At 45.4% G+C, this 27,986-nt stretch overlaps 1 protein-coding gene across 4 annotated transcripts; it reads left to right on the top strand.

The window, feature by feature from the left end:
* Nucleotides 1-764: 764 nt before the first annotated feature.
* SEMA4F (ssemaphorin 4F) lies at nt 765-27,978 on the top strand. Of its 4 annotated transcripts, XM_042981814.1 has the most exons (14): nt 765-1,030; nt 3,303-3,454; nt 4,119-4,178; nt 4,412-4,510; nt 9,409-9,502; nt 19,574-19,693; nt 19,789-19,940; nt 20,614-20,792; nt 21,003-21,150; nt 21,276-21,498; nt 21,637-21,746; nt 21,861-22,021; nt 25,350-25,408; nt 25,637-27,978. In XM_042981814.1, exons 1-14 carry the CDS (start codon nt 886-888, stop codon nt 26,245-26,247), a joined length of 2,313 nt encoding a protein of 770 aa, XP_042837748.1. In that variant the 5' UTR covers nt 765-885; the 3' UTR covers nt 26,248-27,978. The 4 variants fall into 4 exon arrangements, with proteins under 4 accessions (XP_042837748.1, XP_042837746.1, XP_042837749.1 ...); XM_042981812.1 differs by having other exon boundaries at nt 21,276-21,746; XM_042981815.1 differs by lacking the exon at nt 4,412-4,510.
* The last annotated feature ends 8 nt before the right edge of the window (nt 27,979-27,986 follow it).

The following is a 27,986-nucleotide window of genomic DNA, read 5'->3' on the forward strand; positions in this document are numbered from 1 at the left end:
TCCTGACACACAGAGATAATAAATGTTTATTGTTGTTTTAAGCCACTCAATTTTGATGTTAATTTGTTACATCTGGTATGCAGCCTAGATAACTAAGCAATGGGGAATATAAGAGAAGAAAGCAAAGATTACCTACAAGGCTATAAATTGGAGGACTAAGTGCTTGATGAAGGAGCAGGGAGGGTGGGATGATGGAGACAGTGAGTTATTTTCAGGCCCTGTGTTTGTCTTGTATGTAGGATTTCCTAGTGGACATATCCAGAGTCTTTGCCCCCCTCACTCTCAAAGGCCTACTACTTATCCTTGAACACTCAGTTCAAATGTCATTTTGTGAAACCTTCTTGATTTTCTCAGGCAAAACCTAACTTTTATGAGCATGTATTGCACATTTTTATGCAAACATAAATCACTTTGCCTTGCAATGATCTATTTGCAGTTATTGGTTAAATTCTTGCTAAAATAATAATTTTGAGAAATTTGGTGTGCTTACCCATTTACACACATATTTTCCCTGGTAGTACAGATATGGGCATTTAAGCTTTTGGAACTCACTGAGCAAACCAGCCATTGGAGGACCTGGAGCCGCACCTCCAGCCCGGTTCCGAAGTAGAACTCCCACCTAGACCTAGGTCTAGCTCCTCCTGTACCTGGGTTGGGCTTCTCCGCTCCTTAGCTCCGCCTCCACCCAATTCCGATTGGCTGGAGGAGGAAATCGGCCCGACCATTAGTCCCTTCTTGAAGAGGCGGAGCTGGGTTGCGTTCTCCTCTGGCCGACGCAGGCCGAACCGGACCGAGGAGATTCGAGTGGGGCCGAGGCCGGTGGCACCGCGGCCCAGAGCGGAGGTGGCAGGGCGCGCCCCACCCAGCGGCCAGGCGGAGCCTAAGATGCTGGCTTTTGCCAGGCGGCCCCGCCCGGGCTCCCAGCCGCCTCCGGCCTCGCCCTTTCCGCTGCTGCTGCTGGCGGTGCTGAGCGGCCCGGTATCCGGCCGCGTTCCCCGCTCGGTTCCCAGGACCTCGCTTCCTATCTCAGGTAAGGCGTGGGTGCCCTCGCCCTCAGCCCTTCGCGCCGCTCCCGGGCCCCGCCTGCAGGTGCCGGCACCCACCTGCCCTTACCTACAGCCCGGGCAGGCGCTCTGGAGCCCCTCCGCGCTGCGCACCGAGTCCCGCGCCGCCCACGCCCCTCCAGGACCCAGGCGGGACCCCCACGCTGTGCTGTTCCGCAGCATCGCTTCCCGGCCTCGCGCTTCGGCTCCCATGACACGCCCAGGCTGCTCCTGCTGCCCCTTACTGGAAGGACCGCGAGAGAGTTAAGCCCCTCATCGTGCAGAATCGGGCACTGAGGCCCAGGGAGGGGATGGAGGTTTCCCCGAGGTCGTCCATTTCGGGGAATGGACTCCCTTATTCCCCTCTGCCCAAACATACACCTGTGTCCCTCACGCCAGCTTGATGCCTATTCTGCTTCCAAACTCATTGGTCTTTCGTTCTATTCCAGCCACCCATCCTTCTGATGACCAACTCAATCTGCCCACTTCTCAAATCTATTCCCTTATCATTTCTACCTCCCTACAGGCTTTTTGCCTCGCTCGAAGCCCTCATCTCCCTAACCCACTTCCCAGGCCTCTCACAGCTCTTACACCAACTCCCATTGTCTGATACACGATCCGTGGATCCATCGTAACCCTCTTAACTCCTCAGCATTCCGTGCTTTCTCTACCCATTCCCTACATTGAATGTTGGGAAATCATTCAGTGAGTTGATTTAAAGTTCTGTTTAAATGATTTCTAAAGTCTTCAGAAGAAAAAAAAAAAAAAGGAGGGAGGAGATTTGGTCCTTTGAAAAGATCTGGAAGAAGCCAAGGGATGCCACCAGGCTAAAAATGGTCATTGGAATGATTCACACTTTAAAGGCTCTCTGCTGAGGTGGGCATGGGCATGGCCATGGACCTCGTTTTCTTCTCAGTGGGCACTGAGTGTTAGCACCTAGTGCAGACCCAGTGAAGTTGAGAGGGCAACCTGTTGGCAAAAACTCGCAACTGGGTAATAGTAATTTAGAGTCTAAACTTCGGCCTAGTGACATAGGGTTACTTTGAATCCAGAAGACAAAGTTGTGGTCAGAGCCTGGGGTTGGTTTGTGCTGGAGCAGTAGCCACAAAATGGCGTTGAGGTTGATAACCAGAAATTCAGAGAAGTCTAGATAGCAAGGTGAAACAGAGTTGGGGATACGAGTGGAGGTTGGGTGTTCCAGGGCTTATAACGAGCATGAGAGAGTAGGCAGGTACAGCGCAGATTTGAGTATGGGTGTGGGAGGATGGGGTGGGTGGGGCTCCATACATCAGCACATCCAGGAATGAATGGCTGGTAGCCATTCTGTCAAGTCTTGAGGGTAGCTGAGCAGATGAACCAGGTAGAGCAGAGCTGTATTGGTACAAGGATAGGGGCTCCAGAGTGAGCTAAGAAGATAAATTCCTGCTAACTTATTTGTTATAATCTTTAAATGGAATTTTGAATGATGACACTGAAGTTTAGACTTGGCCCCAATGGAGCACATGCCTAAGGAAGGAAAAAAGGAACCATTTGTGAAACATGCACTATATGTCAGTTGCTTCTACATATGTCATCTCATTTAATTCTGTCAACAAGCCTGATTGGTGGTGTTTACAGATGAGGGAAGTGATGCTCAGGGCAAGTAACTTACTCAAGATCATATAGCTGGTAAGTGAAAGAGCCACATTTAAACTGGGGCTGATCCTTCTCCACAGCACATTCTCATGCCCACTTTTTCCCTCTTTGGGTGGAAATGGGGTGGGGTTGGGGAGGACAAGAGCAGTGAGAAGACAGGAGATAGTCTCCTAAAGTGTTGGTGAAGAGAGTGAATCATTTCCCTTCCAAGTAAAAACAAGTTACTAATAAGTAGTTATTTTTTTTTTTTAAAAGGAAATTTAGAGAAGAAGGTCCTTGTACTTCCTATAGGTATTTTCAAATTATGTATCATGTTGCTATGGATAGAAATTACAGACTTAGTATTTATGCTGTTATTTTAATAAAGTGGTTTTTTTTTTTTTTTATAGAAAAAGCATACTTGGCTGCATTGTATGCTAAATATTCTGGCCTCATCAGTTATCTATCTTTGGGGAAGTTAGATGGTTGGCCTGTCAAAGCCCTGTTTTTACCCTTCATGGCTGCTAAATAAATGATACTTGGAAGAAAACAGAAATTGAGCCCTTTGGCTTTGTCTTTGTGGACCCAACCCTTATGAAGCAATGGCTGATGTCACTCTCCCCTCTCACCCTCTCTTCCTGCCAGAGGCTGACTCCTATCTCACCCGGTTCACCGTCCCTCAGACATACAATTACTCTGTTCTCCTTGTGGATCCTGCTTCCCATACACTTTATGTCGGCGCCCGGGACACCATCTTCGCTTTATCCCTTCCCTTCTCAGGGGAGAGACCCCGCAGGGTGAGAAATGAAAGTGGGGAGGACCCCAGACTCCAGAGCATGTGGTTAGATCCACAGTGTTATGAGATGGGGTGTGTGTTCATAATAACTAAATATGGAACAGTGGTGGTGGTGGCAGGGGGGAGTGTCGGTAAAAATGAATATAGGAAGAATATTGGCTTCATTATCTCAGCTAAGGGTGATGGGAGGGGGTCATGGTGACTGGGGACGTTATGAGGGAGGTTAATGCTAGAGGAGGCCACAGTAACCAGGTTTCAGGTGACAGTGGGCAGAGGAATCATTAGAATCACATTTCTTTAGGGCAATAGCTTTTAAACTTTTTTTTTTTATCATCCCTTAGTAAGAAATATATGGTACATTTTGACCCAGTACAGGAAGTGTGTATTTAAAGAACACATTCTTGAAACAGTATCTACTCTCCTGTATGTGATACATTCTGATATATTCTATGTCATTAAAATTAAAAACAATTGATTTCATTACTCATTAATGGGTGGAGACCTCCAGTTTGAAAAATGATGCTCTGACTGAAGAGGCGGGGGCTGGGGGGTGGGTTGTCTCTGAAGTTCTCAAATTGATGGTGGTAGTGGAACTGTTTCACCTACCCTGACTTGGAAAGAGTTTGGGGAGAATCTGGGAGAAACAGTCACTCCTCCTTTCTCAGATTGACTGGATGGTGCCTGAGGCCCACAGACAGAACTGTAGGAAGAAAGGCAAGAAGGAGGTAGGTATGAATCCTGACCCTGTCCCAAGTGTCCCATTGAGACCTAGTTCCAGCCCTGGCTCTGTGTCTGTCCCCTGCAGTGCTCCCATAGCAGTGTGCCCAGGCAGGGGCTCTAACACCATGTCATCCCCTGTCATCTCTGATCCCAGAGCTGTATCTAACTGTCCTGACACTACCCTGCCTTTCCCTGTACCTGCTGCTTCTGATTCTCTCTAATCATCTCTGACCCCCAGGATGAATGCCACAATTTTGTCCAGATTCTCGCCATTGCCAATGCCTCTCACCTCCTCACTTGTGGCACCTTCGCTTTTGACCCGAAGTGCGGGGTTATTGTGAGTGACGGGTGGGAGGATGGGAAAGGTCTCCTGTGAGTGTCCATGACAGGGAGCATGCTTAAAGCAACACTTGTGCATGAAAAGCATTGGGGGTGAGGGATGTCTTTGCAGGGTGGGGGTAGGAGTGGGAGGGCGAGGCAGGTTGTCTGTAGAAGGTGAGGTACACAGAGTGAGAAGAGAGAAGAGGGATGGTGAAGGAAATTAGGAATGCTAGCTAGGCTAGGGAGAAGATAAATTCAGGAGAGACTTCCGAGGCTAGTATCTCGTGTTTCCTTTGTCCTGTGTATGCTTTGTCCCAGCAGCCTAGATCCATTTCTTAATCAGCATAATCCATGCCTGCTTCTTCCTCCCAAGGTGGGTGACTGTCTTCTTCTCCCACTGCTGACTTCATTCTGCGCAGGCTGTGACCCTCTGCTCTCATGGCTTCTGAGGTCACTACCCACTAATGTAGTACTTGCTGGCCCGTATTCTGGGTCTTGCCTTCAAAGTGGGCACTTTGTCAGCCATCTCTCCTTCTAGGTCCTGTTCATTGCTGCCGGAGCCCTGGGCATCTTCACCCTCATACTCAGGCAGGCTTGGTACATGTACACCCCTAATCATATCTAGCTAGTCATGGCTTCTAAAGTTACTGGGACTGGTAGCATCTCAGGAAGGTTTTAATGCTTTTGAACCCTCAGCTTTTCCCATCAGTTATCCAACAGTCAGTTACTGGTCCTCTGCCAGTATGCACTTGTGACAACAACCTGGGATGAGTCAGAAACCTCCCCTGTTCTTTGTATTCAGTGGCTTCCCTTTCCGCTCCAAGGAGCAAAAGGAGGGAGTGCAATGACTCTCTCTCCTGACCCTGATCCTTAGCTGTAGATTTTGACTTGATCCTTTTGCAAACTGCAGTACTCCTTGCCACTTGGATCTTATCAGTGTACATCTCCAAACCCCTCCTTGCTGAAGGCCATCCTCAGGTCTCTTGTTTCCAGTGTTATGACTGTATATGTTTGACTGCCCCGGTCAGTCCCTCTCGGCTGGCCCTGGGGTTAGTTGGGCTTATGTTGAGTCCTTTTCATAATGTGGACGAGAAAGACTCTCCACCCAAGGTGTGCATAGCTTCCTCATCTTGGCAAGGTTTCCAGGTCAGGGTGGTATTGAAAATCTCTATATTCCATCAAGTAATGTTGAGGGTATAGCTTCCCTACAGTTCTTACAAAGCTCAGAAAGTAGTGTGGAGCTGCCATCGCCATATTTGTCTTTTTCCAGCCTGCACACACTTGGGGAACCCAAGGGTGTGAATAGCAGCACCATGGCTTATAGACAATATGATCACTCCAAGTTAATTTCCCAGGGCCTTCTATTCTTCCTCGGCTGTCTGAGGGGATCCTGATGGTTGTTAGATTCTAAGTATCTGGACATAAAATGTTCTGTACGTCCTGTCAGAATTCGTGTCACTTGGACTCTTATCTACTCCTGAGAAAAATCAGTAACCAGAGTAAAGCCAGGGATCTGTGTCCTGCACTCCCATGACTTTTAGCTCCTTCTCTGAACACTCCTATTTAGCAGGCGTATGAAATGAAGGAGCATCCTTTGGTCACAGCTTGTTTGTAGGAGAATGTAGGGCACAGGCCCCCTGCCCCCCAAATCAGCTGTGTTAACACTTCAAGCCATATACTAAGACTGACCTCTAGACTTCCTGAAAGTTCTCTTCTGCCTTTACTGTCTTATCCTGCTACCTGGCACTCCCATCTGCTTAAGGAAGTTCTTGCCTCAATCCTTAGTGCTAAACCTCTCACATCCCAGACTGATGACTTTGAGACTATGTATAACTATTATGTGAGAGCTTTGACTAGCTGATCCAGACACAACGACTCACTCAGAGTTGATTGCTCAGAGAAATGAAGGTTCTTACAAAGGAAGTTCAAGCACTGGACCTACCAGCTCTAACTAAAAGTGAAGTTCTGCCATTGAGTGACAGTTCATTGGAGGAAAACATATTTTTGAGAGAGAGAGAGAGAGCGAGCGAGTGAGCATGTGAGTGGGGCAGGGGCAGAGAGAGAGGGAGACAGAGGATCTGAAGCGGGCTCTACACTGAGAGTGGAGAGCCCAATGTAGGGCTCGAACCCATGAACCATGAGATCATGATCCCAGCTGAAGTCAAATGCTTAACTGACTGAGCCACCCAGGCGCCCCTGGAGGAAAATATTTTAGTTTGCTTTGTTGAGAGAATTCCAACAGTTAACAGAAAAATGCTAGACTTAAACAACAATAGCAGTGACAAGATTTCACATTCAGTTGAAGATGCACTCTGGCCCAGGCTGGTGCTGGACTTTACATTCAAAATTGAATTTAGTTCTTATCACCACACTATGATATTTAGGTATTATTTATTTTCATTTTACAAGCAAAGAAATGGAAGTTCCAAAATGTTAGGTACCATGTCTAGTATTATATAAGTGGCAGCGGCAGAGCCAAGATTTAAATCCAGGTGTGTCTGGTTCTGCCCCACCCCCCGGTCCTTCTATTCCAGTCTGCAGCACAGACGACCTTACCTGGTTTCATTATCTTGTGACATTTGACCTGTTTCGTGTAACAGGGGCCATCTTTTCTTTTGTCTTCCCCCTAACCACCTGGGGAGGGTCCTATATATGTCTTATACCCTTCTTGGCCAAAGCCAAAGGATGGATTCCAACCTTACAGCTTGGTGAGAACCTTCCTACCTAGCTGTGTTTCAGCTAGCGAGACTTGCCTCCACCACAACTGATGATGCAGTGAGGAATCTCAACACTCAGACAGAGACTGTGGTCGAGTGGTCTTGCCCCCTTCAGACCCTAATGAAATGTCACTTTGATAAGACAGTAAACATAACCTATCTGGTTAATAGGAGTCTCACTTGCTGAAAGATTATAAACCTAGATAACACAATGATGCCATCTGGGGAAACTGTAAGAGGAATTGTTTCATACTTCAGTAAAACATACTGGGTTTTAAAGGGGCTGATAGACCATCTCTGTGAGGAAGTCCAGCAGTCAAGTGCCAACACAAACTAGAGATTGGAAGGTATCACACTTTCAGAGAATTTGGGCAATAATTTGCATAGAAAATCTAGCTGGAAATGTAAGAATGAGTGAGGTCATTGAAATATGTGTGACAAGGACTAAGGATTGATCTTTATGATACATGGTTAGGGGCTAGAAAGGAAAATAGAAATTACCAAAGGAGATAGAGAAACAATTAGATAGGAGGAGGATGGTAGAATTCCAAGAGAATCAAGACAATATTTGAAGGAGGGAGTGAGTCAAAAATATCAAATACAGCCTAAAGATTAGGAGGGTGAGCATTGAGAAAAGGAGTCCTTGATGAAATGTAAGGGAGTAGTTTTAGGCAGAGGGATGAGAAAACACAATTTGTTTTCTAGAAATAACAAGTGACCCAGGTTTGGTTAGAAGAAAGTATTCATTTTGAGAAGTATTAGAAAGTAAGTAATTTTGACTAAAGTGTTTGTACTCTAGGCAATGGTGGGCCATTTTGTCACTCCCTTGCTCAAAAACTTATCAGGGTAGTGACTGATACTGTAGCAATATTGATCTGTGGGGGGTATGTAGAGTAAATTGGGGGCAAGGCTAGGCAGTGTGGAGAGGAGGAGGTTACTGCTGTAGTTTAGGTGAGAGGTCACAGATGGGCCACAGCAGCATGTACTAACCTTTGTCCAAAGTGCCCAGACATCTTGGTAATCTCTCACTGTCATCCATCATTTTCTCAGGCTAGGCTGCTCCCACTGCCTCACATGTGAGATGCTTGTGCCCCTGTGGGGGCAGAAGACTTTCTCATTCCAGAAGACTTTCTTGACCCAGTGTTCCCTTTTTTTGAGACCTCAGATCACATCTAATTTTAACAGGCCTTCTTCAAGGCTCTCAGTAAAGTAAAACATTGCTTGCCAACCATAGCAAATAGATGAGCAGTCAGAATGGGTCAGTAGTATACTTACACTTAGGGGATATAGATCTACGTTCCCACTCCAACTGCCATCAGTGTAGTTAGGCTCCAGCAATACCATATGCCCTCCCTAGTGAACTAGAGGTATTGTGTCTGGCTTTTCTATGCCATAACTTTGATTCCAAAGCAGCCACAGTTAACTTCTCTGCCAGTCTTAGGTTGACATCATCCCTGGTTGACATTTTTAGATGTTATCTTGAAGCGCTCTCAGTGCTGGATGCTCAGCTGAGGTAACTTCCAGCTGGCCCTGGTGGAACTCTTACATCTCTCGCCCCTGTCCAGGTCAGTCCTGCTGTAGTCCCTGGATGAAGAAGGCAGTTACTTGCCAAATCCTCAAATTCTTACCTGAGTTTCAGGTCTTTACTGACTTTACAGATTCCCTTCCCCCCTTCTATGTTTCCTTGACTCTGGTCTTGTCTTTCATCCTTGGGTAGGAGTAGGGGGAGTATGGCCCTTCTCTCTAAGCCCCTGCTTCCGGTGGTATTATATCAGCCTGAACTATTCTTTACCCTTCCTAAGAGCTCTAGCCCTCAGGAGACTTGCTTTCTTCCCTTTGTCCCCCTTGTCCAGTCACATATTCTCCAGCCAGTTGCAAACCCTAGCATTTCAGAGGAAAGATCTGCCCCCTCAGCCTCTTAGCATCTTTTAAGGCTGTCTGTGGTATTCTTTCATCAGGACATGTGGGTGTTGGAACTAGGGGAATGGAGGGAAGAGGAGCAAATGGATGAAAAGAGGGATATCAGAGATGGGAAATGACAGGGTGGGTGGGGGAATCAGGAATAGACTGGGAGTATGGGGATGGTAGCGGATGGGGATGAATGGAAATTGAACTGTTCTTTCATCTGACCATCTTTGTAAGTCTCATCATGAACCTCCCCATGACCCTAAACCAATTGCCCCCTTCTGGTCTGTAGGATGTGTCCAGTTTCCAGCAGGTTGAAAGACTTGAGAGTGGCCGAGGGAAATGTCCTTTTGAGCCAGCTCAGCGGTCAGCAGCTGTAATGGCTGGTGAGTGGGGAGAGCCCAGAATCTGTGGCTCCTTGCTGTAATTGCCTCCTTCCCCACCCCTGCTGTTGGAATTTCTGTGTCCTTTCTTTCCTTTTCTTGCAATGTCTATTATTCCCGTGTCTCTTTCTAGCCTTTCCTGTTTTTCCCACGGTGCCTGTGTCCTCCTGCTTTTCCCCAGATTATTATTCCCCTGGGTTTTCTCTAGAGAATATGTCCTCTACACCTCTAGTATGAGCGTTTGCTCTGTTAACCTCTTTTTCTTTTCTCATGGTGTTTTACCTCTTGTTTCTAAGAGGAATCTACTACAATGCATATTGTAATAAATTTGGAAAAAGTATAAAGAAGAACATAAGAAATCTTGTAGAACAGCACTGTTCAAAAGAACTTTGTGGAACAATAGAAATGTTCTATGTCTGTGCTGTTTAAAACGATAGCTGCTAGCTACATGTGGCTCTTGAGTCCTTGAACAATGTGACTAGTTTGGCGGAACGAAGGAATCTTAAATTTTATTTAATTTTAGTTTAAACAGAAATACCACATGTGTCTAGTGTCCAGCATCTTGGCACAATTCTAGAATATCAGAAAACCACTGCTAATATTATGGGGTATTTCTTTCTAGCTTTTTAAATGTGTGTGTGCACAAGCATGTGCACTCATGCACATATATTTTGCTGGCCAGTCCTTTGTTGCTCAGAGGAACCAGTCATCAGTAATGACTGTTAATTCCTGCTGTTACTTCTTTTGACCGAGCTCTATACAGTTGTTCAAGTGTGGAATGGTTCCATCACAGTTTATGCCCAAATGTTTTCTGGAGAATGACTGCCTGATCCTTAGGCAGCCACAAAGTGAATTGTTTGTGTGCCACGTAGCCTGTATTTTAGGTCAGATCACCCCATGTACACCCTTCACATTTAGTGAGAATCCGGCCATATTCTCACAATAGTACAAAACAATAAGGTTAATAAAAATTTTATGAGCATGTGTGTATTATAAAACTTTTTAAAAAGATTATTTATATTGAGAGAGAGAGAGAGAGCGAGCAAGCATGAGCATGTGTGCAAAGGAGGGGCAGAGAGAAAGAATCCCAAGCAGGCTTCGTGCTGTCAGCACACAGCCAGACACGGGGCTTGAACCCACACACCGTGAGATCATGACCTGAGCTGAAATCAAGAGTTGGATGCTTAACCGACTGAGCCATTTTAGGTGCTCCTATTGTAAAACTTTTAAATGTCATGCTACATGGATTTAATTTTGAATTTTGTCATGTAATTTTATATCATGGTCATTTCTATACAATTTAAAATTTTTTATGAAGAAATTTAATAATATGATACTACTTATTCTTTGAGCATACCACAATTTAATTAAGCAATCCTAAATCACTTATGTAAGTTTAATTTCCAAGTTTATTTAGTTTACCTCAAAGTTTTTGCTATTACCCATAAAACTATAATGAACATACTTGTGCATAAATTTTTATCCTCGTGTTAGATTATCTTGAGACTCCTGGGAATGGATTACTATATCAAAGGGTGTGAACATTTTATGGCTCATTATTTGTTGCTAATTGAGTTTTTAGAAAGAGTATACCAATTTACACCCTAAATCAGCAGGAATGAGAGTGTTTGTTTTTTCTCACATAATTTCGCTAGAATCATATTGTCATTTTGAAAATCTTTGCTAATTGAGGCTAAAAATGGCACCTTGTTTTAATTTGTATTTCTTTGAATATTAATGAGGTTAAACATTTTTCACGTTTTAGTACTTATTTTTATTTCTTCTTTGGTAAATCCTCTGCTTGTATTCTTGGGCTAATTATTAGATAGAATATATTTTCAAATCTATATTTTTTCTCTTGTGATTACATTTTTAAGTTAAATCTTTTCCCAGTTAGCAGATAAATTTTTTCTTCTTACAGGTTTCTCCCCCAAACATTTAACTCTTTGATCTATTTGGAACTTACTTTTTAAAAAAAAAATTTTTTTAAACGTTTATTTATTTTTGAGACAGAGAGAGACAGAGCATGAACAGGGGAGGGGCAGAGAGAGAGGGAGACACAGAATCTGAAACAGGCTCCAGGCTCTGAGCTGTCAGCACAGAGCCCGACGCGGGGCTTGAACTCATGGACCGTGAGATCGTGACCTGAGCCGAAGTCGGATGCTTAACCGACCAAGCCACCCAGGCGCCCCTATTTAGAACTTACTTTGATGAATGGCATGAGATGGAGATCTAAATTAATTTTTCCCATTTAGTTGATCAGTTGACTCAGCATCATTCATTATACTGCTTTTTTTCCTCTTCACTGACTTACTTTTGCTGTGAACTTTATTGTAAAATTAATTTTTACCTATTGTTTTGGATTCCATTTTATGAAAGACAAAAATTGGGATACAAGATCTAACAGTGACATTTTTTTTCTTATGTATGACTTTATAGGAAAAGTCTTAAAAAGCTAGCTATACAGATGAAATCACTCTTAGACAGTTAATGACTTCCCTTTTCTGAAAAGTAATAAAATAACAAAAGTGTTTGAAAACGAACATCAGGTATAAACCTACTGCATACAAGATTTGTCATTTTTGTCTTTTATCTGCAATTGAAATTGACAAGATCTTGTTAATAGTTATACATGTTTGCATAAAACAGTTTACTCAATAGTTTTCCTGACTTTTTATCAAGCATCTTTGGCAAAACTCTGAGCCAGTCATTGGCTCATTAAGAAAGATTCATCAGTTTTAGAAATGATGAATATCTCTTGATTCTACATAATTTTTTATCAACAAGATGAATTCTCAATTACAACAATCTAAGGCAATCGATTAACGTACTTTCTTTGTTGCAAGCAGGAATCTTTATATCTAACCTTCTGCATGTAATTTCTCTGTGTTCTAGTCAGCAAGTGAATTCACATTAGCATGTGGTTTGACAACACAAATTTCATAAATAAGATCATTGTATGACAAAGAACATTTTCTAAAAGGAAAAACATTTTTAAAGAGGGTTTCAAGTCTTTTTTTTTTTTTTTTTTTTTTTTCCCAGGTAATGAAATTCAGGTTGCTTTCAGCTGATAATTGATGGTTGGAAATAGTTTTAACAGTTTAGAATGGCTAGCTTTCCCATGCCTCTTTCTGTCTTAGATCCAAATCACAGTCAATCCCAACATTATACACTGTCCTCTGAAGTTTTTGCTTTATAGGGCTATAATTTAAGTTTCTTTAAATTTGACTTAAGTGCCAATATTTGGTTGGAGTTTTCAATGTTGATCTGTTAAGCCCTGCTGTCCTTTTGTTTTGAAAATAGCGGTCTAGAAAATAGTGGCAACATTACATAAGAACTAGAACCAAATTCGCAGTTAGGGTCTATGAAAATGTCCTTAAGGATAATGGAGGTATTTTGACATAAAAAGAAGAGCTTTTAGTAATGAAAATATTAGAATATAATAGCAGGAGTATCTCTTGTTTTAAATTATAAGAATTACAGTGTGCATTATAGATAATTGAGAAAATACAGAAATATATAGAGAAGGAAGTGAAAAGTTCATTGTAATTCAATCATCACTAGGTAGCCACTGTTATTTGTATTTTCTTCGGCCGTGTCTGTGTGTATATTTGTAACATATTGGAATTATTATGCATATTTCACTTAGCATTGTATACTGAACATTTTGTCATAGTATTAATTACCCAAAACATGAGTTTTGGTGATTACGTACTCCTCTCTCACTTGAATGTAGCCCAATCTATTCCCATGTAATTATACATTCAAAATTTAAAATAAATTATTGCTTTTATAAATAATGCAGTGGAAGAAATCTTTTCGCATAAATGTTTATGTAAATCCTTTACATGATCTAATTAATTGCATATGAGTCAATCTAGAAAGTAGAATTGCTGGGCCAAAGGGTGTAAAGGCTTTTGTGATACTTGGTAGATTTGGCCAAATTGCTCTCCAGTTAGTCCCGCCAGCACTGACAAGAGGACCTCTTCCATTACACCCTTGTCAATCCCAAGTAATATAGTTTATTTATTTATTTTTATTTTTTAACTTTTTAAAATGTTTTTATTTTTGAGAGAGAGAGAAAGAGCGAGCACGAGTTGGGGAGGGGCAGAGAGAGAGGAAGACCCAGAATCCAAAGCAGGCTCCAGGCTCTGAACTGTCAGCACAGAGCCTGACGCGGAGTTCGATCTCGCAAACTATGAGATCATGACATGAGCTGAAGTCGGAGGCTTAACCGACTGAGTCCCCCAGGCACCCCCCAAGTAATATAGTTAATAAACATACAGTGACCTCTTCCAGAGCCCAATTTTATATGTTTTTGCTTGCATTGCCATTAGTGAGGTTGAACAACTTTTCATGTGTTTATTGGTACTTGTATTTATTTAGGAAAAAGTCTCAAATCTTGTTCTTCAAATGTGACATTTATTTGTATTGCGCTTAGATCAAATTAACAAAATTATCTCCGTATTTCTATTTGCACTATTCCAGTTTGGAAAAATGCAAATATTTTGACAGTAATGTTCACATTAGCCTAAGAACACTGGCATTTCCTTCTGTCTCCTTTGGGGGTCTTTGTCTTCCTCTCATCCTTTCAGTGTTGTGGTTCCTTGGACCCCCAGTCAAGGTCCTATTCTCTTCTTATTCACTGCAGTTGTGATCTCAACCAGCTGCGTGGATTCTGCTTCCACTGCATTCTGATGCCCCCCCCAGATATTATCTGGAGCTACAGACTATATATCCAATTGCCTTCCAGACATCTCCGCATACATGTCCCACAGAAATCTGAAAATCAGCATGTCCCAAACTGAGCTCATCATCCTCACTCATCTCCCCCAAACCTGCTCCACCACTAGTGTCCTCTCCTCTGAGTGCATAGTGCCATTGCCTCCTCTCCCCCACCCCTGCCCCAAGTACCCAAGCTGGAGACAGCAGTCAGTTATCCTCGGTTCTCCCTGTCACATCCTATAATAAATAGGGTTTTTATCAAGAAGAGCAGAAGGAGGGAGGTTTTGTTCTTTCTCTTTCAGAATCTGCCCTGTGTTTTATCTCTGTTTAATCTCATTGCATCTTGCGATTACTGCATCTGCCAAGAAGCTTTGCAAATGTTTCAGATGCACTGCATGCTGCCAGCATTTTAGGGTCAAGCTTCCTTCTTAAATTTCAGTGTGATTGTCCCAAGACTAGCATGCACACACTGAAACAAGACACTTAGAAATCCTAGGTAACCAACAGAGGAAAAGGTAGAATAAACACTGCATCTCCAACTATCTAATTATGTCCTCTTTATAGACTGTTATTTAAAAAAGAAGTGTCTAGCTGGCCTAATCCTTAGATAAGGGAATAGAGAATATTAGGATAGGAATTATGTGTCTTGCAAATTTCTGGCCATGTGAAGAAAAGGGAATGGAGGAAGGCCAGAGCATGTTTAAAATCCTTTTTTTAAAAATCTAATGAATGATTATTCCTATTGTAAATCTTCTTTAGAAGTGGCCATTTTTTTTATATTAAATGTAATTTATTGTCAAATTGGTTTCCATACAATACCCAGTGCTCATCCCAACAGGTGCCCTCCTCAATGTCCATCACCCACTTTCCCCTTTCCCCTTTCCCCCACCCCCCATCAACCCTCAGTCTGTTCTCAGTATTTAAGAGTCTCTTATGGTTTGCCTCCCTCCCTCTCTTTAACTCCCCCCACCTTCCCCTCCCCTGTGATTCTCTGTTAAGTTTCTCAGGATCCACATATGAGTGAAAACATATGGTATCTGTCTTTCTCTGCCTGACTTATTTTACTTAGCATAATACCCTCCAGTTCCATCCACGTTGCTACACATGGCCATATTTCATTCTTTCTCATTGCCAAGTAGTATTCCATTGTGTATATAAACCGCATCTTTATCGATTCGTCAGTTGATGGACATTTAGGCTCTTTCCATAATTTGGCTATTGTTGAAAGTGCTGCTGTAAACATTGGGGTACAAGTGTAGAAGTGGCCATTTTGATACCAGAGTGAAAATTTGAACCCCCAGGGTGTAGTGAGACACTCACTGCCATGGTGGCATTCTAGGCTGTCGGTGTTTGGTTGCTAGTACACCTGGGAGGCCGATGTCACAGGCTTTATGCTTGGGTACGTAGAGATCTATTTCCACATGAATGTGATTTTTCTTTGGCTGTGATTCTTTACTTTTTGTGGCTTTCAATCCTTTTCTCCCCCAGTATTTCTAAAATTAAAATATCTTAATTTTTTGAGTTATAAAAGATGGTAACTACAAAAAATATTTAGTGAGTACAAAAAAGTAGAAAGGAGAAAATAAAAATCATTGTAATTCCATTGATCAGAAATAAATATCATTAACACTGTATAGTTATGGCTCCTTCCAATCTTTCCTATATCTACAGGCATATATACATATATGTATATTTTTAAATAGGGTTATGTGATACCTGGTGTTTTTTTCCTAACCAGCTTGCTCACTGAATTTAGCACTATGGGAACCACTCTCTTTTGTACATCATCTGTTGCCAATAACAAATGTGTGTTTTAATGTTTACTGAATTGATTCATTCAGTACTAACTTGCCACAATTGCACTTACAGGGATATTTTATTATAGGAGCAATCCAAAAGAATATTTGAAATTGAGACTATCCTGGAGAATCGAGGGCATGTGGTGATCCTGTGTCCTCCTGTGGACCGTGATGGCCGCTGTTCCTTCTCCTCAGGGTGTGTGTGTGTGCGTGCGTGCGTGCGTGTGTGCGTGTGTGTGCGTGTGTGTGCGTGTGTGTGCGTGTGTGTGTAAGACTGTGTTTCAAGCCCCTTGATATTCCTGGAACACCTGGAACCCTACTATTTCCTCCCAAAGTGTCTGACCCCTCCTGCTGTCCCTTAGGTCAGTGACCTTCTGCTCTCTCTCTTTGAGTGAGTGTGCTCTTCTGCAATTCTAGGCTCCGAGTTTCTGAATGCCCCCATTAATCTCTTAGAAACTTTGGGGACCTTTTACCTCCATCCACTGCTGGGTCCCTGGAAATCATTTATGACTGTTGCTCCCCATCCCCCCCAACCCCCACACCAAATCATGCTTCTAAATGTTCGTAACTGTCTCTTCCACACATCTCCCTCAATTCTCAGGGCATCCATGACACAGCTTCTGCCAGGGTTTTAAGTTTTATACTGTTTTGTGTACAATGCTTGTAGGGAGATTTTTCATTGTAGCTCTGGCTTCTGTATCAACTTTCCCCCCCACCTTGGAAGTACAGAAGATTGGTTCGTTTGCTCCTCCATGTACTGCCAGATTATGTCCCTAACCTGGTTTTCTCCTTCCTGAAATGCTCTGGGAGGGAATGGGGTGCCATTTTGTGGTCCACATAAGGAACCACAACTCAACATGCACTGAATGCCGGCCATGTGCCAGGCCTATGTGTGGCTCTATGTTTGTGTTGCATTTAACCCTTAGTGCCGCTGAGTGGAGGGCCTTATTATCTCCATGCTGTATTTGCGGTACCTGAAGCTAATTTGCCCAAGATCATACTACTTGTAAGTATTTAGGGTCCAAAGCCAAGCCTTCTGAGCTCCAAAATGTTGGGACTTTTTCCACTGCCCTCAGAGGGTTTCCAACTCTTTTTGCTTTGTATAAAGTATTTTTGAAAATAGGGTTATTTTTCCAGTGCCTGAGACATGCAACTTTGCTCACGCATCTGTGACCCTAGGATGATTGTGCTTTCCCCAGAGTGGCCCTACTCACTACTGCTTCCTTCAAGGTGCATGAGCCCTCATAGCTCTTGTTGGGCTTTCCATGCACTGGCTTCTAAAACACCAGCCTCTCTTGCTTCTCTAGCCTCTCTCTGACTTGATTTTCCTAGTTGTCTTCATGTAGCTTCTCCCCTTAAATGGTGGTATCCCCAGGGATCTCTTCTCACTTTCTCTTTCTCCCTGGCTGTCATATTCATGGCATGGCTTCAGCCCAATTCCCAAGTTGCCTACTGGCCCTGTTGTGTAGGCCCTTCTGTTCGATTGCCTTCCAGGATCTCTGACCAGATGTCCCGAGGAGACTGCAACCTTAGCACGTTCTACATCTGAAGTTGCTTCCTCCCCAACTACCTCCTTTATGGGCCTTCTCCTATCATTACTTGCCTTTGCTCATGGTATCACCCTGTGCTGTCATTCATCGTATAAGCTGGAGACCTTAAAGACATTATTTTGTTCCATTCTTTCACATCTCATATTCAACTGATTTTCAAATCTTGTTAATGGATTCTGCCGCAAAAATATCTCCCCAGTCAACCCTTTTATTCCCCCTCTGCTGCTACCTTAGTTCCGCCCCTCCACTCTTGCCTGGATTGTGTGAATGGCCTTTTAACTACCACTGTCTTCTTAACACCCTGGACTGATTATGTCACTCTCTTCCTCAAGAAAACCTGCAGCTGTACTCTTCCCTGTAGGATAAAGTCCACATTGCCAGGCATGGCAGAGCAGATTGTTATAATTGGGTGCCCATCTTTTCACCTGCAGCTTATCTCTGCTCACTAGTCTCACAGCCCCCTGGGCCCTGCCAGAGCTGCAGCCACGGGGAGTGCCCATATCCCTGAACATGGCTCCTCTTGTCGCCACCTGCCTGTCTTCCTCCCTGAAGCCTTTCCACCTGGCAGATTGCTCATTCCTCAGCCCCTGCTCAGATGTCACCTCTTGGATGCTGTTCCCCCCGTTAGATGTGTCTGGGTTCTCCTCCGTGTTCCCCTCCACATCTGTTAGTCCATGCCTCCTGGAATCTGATCACATGTTTGTCTTCTAGACTCAAACCGGAGCTCTTGGGGGCAGCAATGTGCTTAACACCTGGCACAGTGGCTTCTGTGCAGTAGGTGGTGAAGGAAAATGCCACTCTGTCCTGTCCAGAGCTCCTGTGATACTTGAAACTCCTCCAAGGGGTCATGACCTTCTTTTACCCCTGGAGCAATTTTCTCCTAGTCTGTCTGAGCCTTGTCTGTGTTACAGGGTGGCTATGGTTGTCTCACATTCCGCCCACAGGGCTGCACCTCCCCTTCCTTCAGAGTGTGTGATTTCTCTCCTCTCCAGTCCTCACCATCTGTAGGGCGCCTCTGCCCCGGCACTGTACCAGGAGGGACGAGCTGATTCCTCATTGCTTCCTCTGGCTGGCCATGCAGTATTCATTAATCCCCCAGGCTGCTGTTTCCCGAAGTGAGGTTTCTCAAAGTGAAGTTACACATTAGGGTAACTCCTACTGCTTGTTTGAAACTAGTTCTTGGGCCATCCCCTAACACTACTAAGTGAGAATTTCTGGGCACAGGGCCCAGGAATCTGTGTTTCGATCAATTCCCCAAGTGATGCTGGTATACCGTAAAGCTGTGACTTATTCCAGAGCAATGTCCACCCCCAATCAGAAAGAAGACTAGTTCCGTCAGACATTTACCAGAGTGGGAGAGCGGAAGTAAGACTGAGCATACTGCAAAGCAAACCCCCTTCCTGGAGAGTCATAGTATAATTAGTACATTATGGGATAGAAGCATACCGAAAACACTGACAACAGCAAACAAACCAACAGACAAAAAAGCCCAATTTGCACAAAGGCAGCCTTTATTTTTCCTTCCCGCTCATTAACGTTCCGACAAGTTTCCCTTAACGCATGTTGCCTTTACTGCCCCAGAGCATTTTATGTCTATGTGGATTTTTTTTTTTAAATTTTTTTTAACGTTTATTTATTTTTGAGACAGAGAGAGAGCATGAACCGGGGAGGAGCAGAGAGAGAGGGAGACACAGAATCGGAAGCAGGCTCCAGGCTCTGGGCCATCAGCCCAGAGCCCGACGTGGGGCTCGAACTCACGGACCGTGAGATCGTGACCTGAGCTGAAGTTGGACGCTCAACCGACTGAGCCACCCAGGCGCCCCTGTCTATGTGGATTTTAAGTGAGATGTTGCCTGTCAGGTGCTTAGCAGTGCCTGCCATATCACGGGCGCTCAGCTCCTAGGGTTCCTGCCCCCTGCTTTATCCTCTGTGCTGCCTACAACCCCTTTTGCTTCCCTCAGTCATCTCTGACAGCTCATCTCCTCCCTGTCGCCCTGCAGGGGGGGTCCTGTATGCTGCCACTGTGAAAAACTACTTGGGGACGGAACCGATTATCTCCCGGGCTGTGGGTCGCGCTGAGGACTGGATTCGGACAGAGACCTTGCCATCCTGGCTTAACGGTGGGGAGAGGGGGCAGGGTGCATGGGGGACAGAGCTGGCTGAGGCCGGGTGGCCCCAGGCTGTGTCTGGTATCTGAAGCCACTGGTCTCCCCAGCCCCAGCCTTTGTTGCAGCCGTGGCCTTGAGCCCAGCCGACTGGGGAGATGAAGACGGAGATGATGAGATCTACTTCTTCTTTACGGAGACTTCCCGAGCATTTGACTCGTATGAGCGCATTAAGGTCCCACGGGTGGCCCGTGTGTGTGCGGTAAGACCACTGTACTGACTGTCTGTCATCTTCTGCTCTGTCTGTCTTCTTGTCTTTTCCTTTCTGGGCCCCTGTTTTTGCATCTCTCCTCTGTCTCCTTTTTTTCCTCTGCCTTGACTCCTTTTCTGGGAGTTGGGGGGTATGGGGAAGGGCTCTGGCTTTTCACCCCCATAATTACCATTGTGACACACTGTCCCCAGGAGGTGGACTAGTGGAGAGGTAAAGGCAGGAACTGCAAATAGAGAGTCCTGGGTTCAAGTGCTAGGTCCACCAGTTCCTGCCTCTGTGACTCTAGGCAGGTTCATTAGCATCTTTGAACCTCCTTTGTAAGGTAGAGTATTAATGACCTCTAGCTATAAGGGTTGTTTTGAGGACAAAATGAAGTAACTTATGTAAAGCATGTAGGACAGTATTTCAAAAGTGCACAATGAACTTAGTCACCATCATTGTTGTTGTGACCTTTTTCACCCTGTATCTCATTATCCCATGCAGTGCTCTGTATCGTCATCCTTGCATTTCTGTGCATCTGTCTTCCCATCTGTCTGTGTCTGCCCTGAAGACAGGGGAAACCTATATTGGTGTCCACAATGTTGGCCTTCTAAGGCCACACACAATGTGGCCTTCCCACAATGTTGGCCTTCTAAGAAGAACTTCCCATGTGCTTGTCACCCAGGGGGACCTTGGGGGCCGGAAGACCCTCCAGCACAGATGGACAACATTTCTGAAGGCTGACCTGCTATGTCCAGGGCCTGAGCATGGCCGGGCCTCCAGTGTCCTGCAGGACATGGCCATTCTTCGACCTGAGCATGGATCGGGGACCCTCATCTTTTATGGCATCTTTTCCTCCCAGTGGTGAGGAGGTCCTGGTGTGGAGGAGAGCTACAGGGTGGGAGAGACATGGGGATGGGTAGGCTCTCCCTGGAGCCCTGTTCCTTCTGCCCTGGAGCAGGATGCATGGCTCCCTGGGTCATGGTCCCTGCATTTCTCCTGGGTCATCTCCTGGGATGAGTTGCTGATTCCTAGTTCCCTCTAGACATGTGGCTCCAACCTGTGCTCTTACAGGGAGGGGGCTGCCATCTCTGCTGTCTGTGCGTTTCTACCACAAGACATTCGGACAGTGCTGAATGGTCCCTTCAGAGAGTTGAAACATGACTGCAACAGGGGACTGCCTGTCATGGACAATGACGTACCCCAGCCCAGACCTGGAGAGGTGAGGGGGCTGAGGCATCTCTTCCCTTCACACCTGAATTGCTGCATGAGAGAAAGGGCCCAAGTAAGCATCACGGAGACTTCCTGGCCCCTGGGAAACTGTCACCCATCCTGTGTTTCCTCTAGTGCATCGCCAACAACATGAAACTCCAGCAGTTTGGCTCATCACTTTCCCTGCCTGACCGTGTGCTCACCTTCATCCGGGACCACCCACTCATGGACAGGCCGGTGTTTCCCGCCGATGGTCATCCCCTGCTCGTCACTACAGATACAGCCTATCTCAGAATTGTGGCCCACAGGGTGACCAGCCTCTCAGGGAAAGAGTACGATGTGCTCTACCTGGGGACAGGTACATTTCATAGTCAAGTGAGTTGCCCATCCAGTGCACACATGCCCCTGTCACAGAGAGGGTCCCATACATATAGGTGTCAGAGTCCCAGGCACAGGTATAGCTGTCATTGTGTCTTGCCCCTTGCCTGCTTCCTAGAGGATGGACACCTCCACCGAGCAGTGCAGATTGGAGCCCAGCTCAGCGTCCTGGAGGATCTGGCCTTATTCCCTGAGCCACAGCCAATTGAGAGCATGAAATTGTATCAAGTGAGTTGTAGATTTTGGGGAGTTTGCTGGGGGGACATCTGAGCCCAGATCCAGTTGGTTACCCTGAAGTCTGAGAGATCCAGCATGTTCTTCTTCCTCACTGCTTTTCTGTAGAACTGGCTCCTGGTGGGCTCCCATACTGAGGTGACACAAGTGAACACAACCAACTGTGGCCGTCTCCAGAGCTGCTCAGAGTGCATCCTGGCCCAAGACCCTGTGTGTGCCTGGAGCTTCCGGCTGGATGCGTGTGTGGCCCATGCTGGGGAGCATGGAGGGTGAGTGTCACTGCACTTGTCTCCTGCCTGCCGTTTCAGGGTACTGGCCCATCCACATGTTTATGTCTGTTTCTCATCTGTTAATGCTGCCCTACGGGTGTGTGTGTGTGTGTGTGTGTGTGTATTCTGTTTGTGTCACTTGTGTGTCCATCTGTCAGTCCCATACTGATTCATGTGTCTGTCCATCTGATGCTGCCTCATCAATGTCCTTGCCTCTTACGCTGACCTTGATCAACCTCCAGGTTGCCACACACTTCTCAGTTTTCATTTTACAAGAGCTCTCAGAAGTGTTTTCACAGTTGACTCCTCCTTCTTTCCTTCCTCGTGCCTTCTATGACTCTGCATTCTCCTGGGCTTCCTCCCTCTCCTACCAGTCTGTGTCCCTTACTGATTCCTTTTCTATCCCACTTCTGAATGTTGATATTTCTCAGGGTTCAGTCCTTCTCTTTACACTTCTGCACACTCTCTAGGTGATTTCATTCCCATTATCTTCAACACCAACTGCTGGCACTGAGTGCCAGTGACAACTACAGATGAGCCTTTAGTTGAGCTACGGAATCCCCTATCTAACTACCTACTTGATCTTCCTTTTGGATGCTTCACAAGCAACTCAAGCTTAGCAAGTTTTAGCATGCACTGTTGTTTCTTCTTTCCTTCACATGCTCCTCCCATGGTTTTCCTCATCTTGAGAATGGGATCTCCATCCTTCCAATTTCTCCAGCCAGACTTGCCTGCACTGTATTATAGTTTGCACTCTAGCTCCACCTGTGATTTCCTCAGTTCACAGCCACTTCTCTCCATCTCTGCCACTATCACCCTAGTCCAAGCCATCATCACTTTTTGACTGGGTTATTCTAATAACCCCTTAATTGGTCTCCTTTTGACCATTGGGGGATCCTACCATCTATTTTCCCCTTAGCAGATAGTTTAAAATCATATGTCACATTGAAGCAAATCCCTGGCATCATATTCATAAAATATTTCAATATGTGTCTCTACCAGATAAGGACTCTCTTAGAAACATTTTATTATTGGGAATTTCAAACATTCAAAAACAGAATAACATAATGAATTTCCATCATCTGTTGCTCAGCTGCAACAACTATCAACTCTTTGGCCAATCTTGCTTCATCAATACCCTCACTCACTCCCAGTTATTTTACAGCAAATCTCAAACATCATGTCACTTTATCCATATATCTTGCAGAGTACGTCTTTAACACAGAAGGAATTAAAAAAAATAAGCGTATTATCATTATAGTACCATAAACTTAATGTCATGAAACATCCCATCAGTGTTCCAATTTCCTCAAGTGGGTAGACTTAAAAATAGTTGCTTAAGTTAGGATTCAAATAATGTCCATCAATTGCAATTAATTGAGGTGTTTCTTTTCTTTTTAAAAAATTTTTATTTATTTATTTTTGAGAGAGAGAACACACATGTGGCAGGGGCAGAGAGAGAGAGAGGGAGACAGAGAATCCCAAGCAGGATCCATGCTGTCAGCACAGAGCCCGACTTGGGGCTGGATCCCATGAACCATGAGATCATGACTTAGGCCAAAGTCAAGAGTTGGGCGCTTAACCGACTGAGTCACCCAGGCGCCCTGATTGATGTGTTTCATAAGACTTTAATTTTTTTTTAATGTTTATTTATACTTTTAGAGACAGACACAGCACGAGTGGGGGAGGGGGAGAGAGAGAGGGAGACACAGAATCCAAAGCAGGCTCCAGGCTCTGTGTTGTCCGCACAGAGCCTGACGGGGAGCTTGAACTCACAAACCCTGAGATCATGACCTGAGCCGAAGTTGGAGGCTTAACTGACTGAGCCACCCAGGTGCCCCAAGACTTTCAATTTTTAAGTAAGATTCCCTTTGATGAAGCATTTTTAATTGATTGCTTAGAAAGTATTTTTTCAAAACTGACTTTGAGATTTCCTATGTTGAAGCCCAGTTAATCTGCAGTATATTTGTACATATTGCTGAACTGTAAGGTTACCAGTATTTTAGAATTAAAAGTACTTGTTTTGGGGATCTGTTTTTCATTAAGAACTTTGATCTGGTAGTTTCTCTTGGTAGAACTCTTAAATGTCTAAGACAAGGCCAGTGCTTCATTGTTTTAATATCCATTAAAATAAGAACTTCATTGTTCTTTGGTATACTGTGTACTTGAGCCTCAGGGTCCTCTTAAGATATAAATGTGTGTGGGGAGTGTGGGGTATGTGTATATGCTAATATATTTCTTGGTAATACAAGAAATTACCAAGTTGGTGCCTGTATGCACTCTATGCTCCAAACCTCAATTCCTACAAGCAAGAAAGACTATGAAGTTCCTGTAGCTATAGCCCACATATGGCCTTCCCATGTTCCCCACTCTCAGCCAGACCAAGTGACCTTGGTTTTACCCAGAAGGCTGTAATGTATTCATACCAGTCTTGGAGCTCATTTCAGATGCCTTAATTCATGTTGAAGGAGTTCACACTCAAATGGAGCCTATCTTTGGTTGAGGCTTTTGGTTGATCTCCACTGACAGCTTGATAGAGGTCTCCCTCTGGGGAGTGGTGAGGTTTTCGGAGTGAGCAGTCTATCCTGCTGTCCCTCTGTCAGACACAGTCCACCCACATCCTGGAAGTGCCAGGATTGTGTTGTTTGAAATATATCCATTAGAGGCTAATAGATATCAACAGTTGTTGGAGACAGAATGGTCCTACTTAGAGATGAACAGCTTTTATGAAACAAAAAGTCACATCACCAGCCCTCACAGAATTTTTAATGTTTATTTTTGAGAGGTGGGGGAGGGGCAGAGAGAGAGGGAGACACAGAATCCTAAGCGGACTCCAGGCTCTGAGTTGCCAGCAAGGAGCCCAATGTGGGCCTTGAACTCACAAGCCATGACCCTCACAGAATTTTGATTAACTTGTATAGAAAAGAAGTTTTCTCTCTAACAGAAAAAAAGTTAACTGTAGTTTTTATGGACTTCTTTTCCCCAGAGAAATCTTGTGGTTGTGGATACCCAGATAACATTTCTTAGAAGGTTCCCATGTGTTTTTTAAAAGCACCCTGCAAACACTTTTCCAGCACACCTAGTGCAAATTTAATTCCCTGTGGTCTTCTGGAAATATCTGTAGAATTGGATATGGCAAGTGTCATGAGGAGTAAAAGGGGTATCGGGGGAAATTTTATTGATGAAGAGGATGTTGACTGATAGTTTCAGGAGTGATTTATGAGATGGTGGGAGCTGTAATCTCATTATGTTACTGAATGTTCGGTGGTACTGAGGAAGGTAGAAGGGGGTGTTGACACGGATTTACCAAGTATTCTCTTCTATACAGGTTGGTCCAAGACATAGAGTCAGCGGATGTCTCTTCTTTGTGTCCCAAAGAGCCCGGAGGTCTGTATGGTTTAGGGAAATGTGGGTGGAGTGGGTGAAAACGGGCTAGAATGTTGTCCATTTTGGATCCGCTTTAAAAATTGGAAGATTGGGCAGCCGGTGACCCATGGCCCTACTTTTTATCTTTGTCCCCACGACCCCTTATATCTGATATCATGCCACATTTCTCTGCATTACATCCCAGCCGGTAGCATCACCACCTTTTGTGCCTTTGCTGTCTCTCTGCAGAACGCCCAGTAGTGTTTGAAGTTCCTGTGGCTACAGCTGCGCATGTGGTCTTGCCATGTTCCCCAAGTTCAGCATGGGCGTCCTGTGTGTGGCACCGGCCCAGTGGAGTGACTGCACTTACCCCCCGGCGGGATGGGCTGGAGGTGGTGGTAACCCCAGGAGCCATGGGTGCTTATGCCTGTGAATGTCAGGAGGGTGGGGCTGCCCGTGTGGTGGCTGCTTACAGCTTGGTATGGGGCAGCCAGCGGGGCCCCTCAAGTCAGGCCCACACAGTAGGGGCGGGACTGGCTGGCTTTGTCCTGGGGGTTCTTGCAGCATCCCTGACTCTCCTTCTGATTGGTCGGCGTCAGCAGCGACGGCGACAGAGGGAACTTCTGGCCAGAGACAAGGTGGGCTTGGACCTAGGGGCCCCACCATCTGGGACCACAAGCTACAGCCAGGACCCTCCCTCTCCTTCTCCTGAAGATGAGCGGCTGCCCCTGGCCCTGGCCAAGAGGAGCAGTGGCTTTGGTGGCTTCCCTCCCCCCTTCCTGCTTGATCCTTGCCCGAGCCCAGCCCACATTCGGCTCACCGGGGCTCCTCTAGCCACATGTGATGAAACATCCATCTAGGGCAAATGACCGCTAGTGCATTGGTAGCCCCTGGAGGGGAATGACCATTAAGATGCTGGGGGTAGTGGGCCTGGAAGACGGTCATGGCCTCTGGGTTCTCTTTTGGTCTTTGTGTAATCACTTAGACTTCGTGTCTGCCTACTCTGGGCCTGGCTGGGCTCTGGCCCAAGCCTGTGCTTGATTTCCTGATTGCCATGCGAGATCAGAGCTGCCCTCTCCAGCAAATCAGGACTTTTCCCATGCCTGCCCTCTGAACCGCTGCGACCCCTTCAGCCTTGGCCCCCCATCTTGGGCCCATTAGTTTGGGGATGGGGAACAGAACATAGCTATGACTTTGCCTTCTGGTGGGCCCTGGCCGGAAGGAAGGCCCCTAGAGGTGGTGTGGGGCTAGTGTGCATTGATCTTTTTGTTCATTCTCTTTAGTTTATTGGATTCTCTGTGGGGAGTGCATGATCCCCATGTCACAACATGAAATCTCTGCCCTGAGATGTCCCCCAACCCAGTTTTCCTTCTTCTGTAAAAGAGTGTGTGTGTATACACAGGTGTTCGTTGGAGGCCTGGCCACATGTGCATGAATGACTGGGCCAATGCTCAGGTGTACTCATGAGGGGTCAGGAGGGGAAGGTGGGAATGGAGGCATTGCCTGCAGAACTTCAGACCCTGCAGGCAGTGAAGGAATGGCTTTCCTTTCTAAAAGGAAACAAGCCACCACCCCATCCCCATCACCTCCTACAACCCTTCTCTTGAGTAGAGAAAAACTCCCCAAGTGACCTTTTGGGTGGGAAGGACAGCGGTACATGTGACCCCATCTTTCTCTTTGTTTTTGCCTCCTGGCTGCCACCACTGCCACGCACAGCTGTTCTTTCTCTGGCTGGAGTACAGGCTGGACCGCCTTCTTTGGCTCCCATTTAAAAAACTTCACAACATTCTAAGTGTAAGGGACAACAAAAGGGGAATAGTCATAGGAAGTAGAAGTTGCAAAAAAATAGGTTTGTATCCGTGACTTTACTCAGGTTGACACCCTCGCCCTAAATCAGAAGTTCTCCACCTGGGGTCCATGGACTCCCTGAAATCATATGCAAAATGTTGTCTGTACCTGTGAGTCTGTGTTTTTATGGGGGTGGGGGGTTATGGCTTTCATCAGATTCTCAAGGCCTTAACAAAGTTAAAGGACCACGCCTCGAGGTCGCCACACATTGGCCAAGCTGAGGGGTGCCACACAGCGGCAGCTCTTCCTGCCCCACCATCCCTTACCTGTGGCCCGCCCTGGACTTGCAGCTGCTGGATGCCCTCTTGTTTCTCCCATCCCTGGAAACTGGGCTCTGTGTGTATTTGAAGATACTGTCAACTCCTACCAAACATAAAGACCTCTTCCCGCTTCACAGCTCCCAGAAGCTCTAGGCTTCTCCTGCTCAGTCCTGGTCTTGGCCTGTGTATGTGCCTCGTTCATCCCTGGTGGGGGACCCCCTTGAGCTCCAGTGAATGATCCAGCCCTTCTCAGTTGAAGTTTCAACTCTACTTACCTTGGCAGCAGCCTGTGAACTACTCAAAAGAGTCCCCTTGGGTTTGGGATTATCAGTGGCTTTGCCACTAATAAGTGTGTGATTTTCAGCAAGTAATCTAATATAGGAAAATTGGTTTACTCATCTGTAAAGTGGGGATAATAATACCTACCTCAGGGTTGCTGCAAGGATTAAATGGGGAAACATGTAAACAATAAAGCGCTATCTATTCCAGTA

The sequence above is a fragment of the Panthera tigris genome, chromosome A3, assembly GCF_018350195.1.
Source record: "Panthera tigris isolate Pti1 chromosome A3, P.tigris_Pti1_mat1.1, whole genome shotgun sequence".
NCBI classification, from domain to species: domain Eukaryota; kingdom Metazoa; phylum Chordata; class Mammalia; order Carnivora; family Felidae; genus Panthera; species Panthera tigris.

Excerpts from the sequence above, each read along its gene's own strand:
- SEMA4F (XM_042981812.1), top strand. The coding sequence starts at position 886 with ATGCTGGCTTTTGCCAGGCGGCCCCGCCCGGGCTCCCAGCCGCCTCCG. Across the intron at positions 1,031-3,302 it reads GACCTCGCTTCCTATCTCAG|AGGCTGACTCCTATCTCACC; the intron begins GTAAGGCGTGGG and ends TCTTCCTGCCAG. Across the intron at positions 4,511-9,408 it reads ACCCGAAGTGCGGGGTTATT|GATGTGTCCAGTTTCCAGCA; the intron begins GTGAGTGACGGG and ends TCTGGTCTGTAG.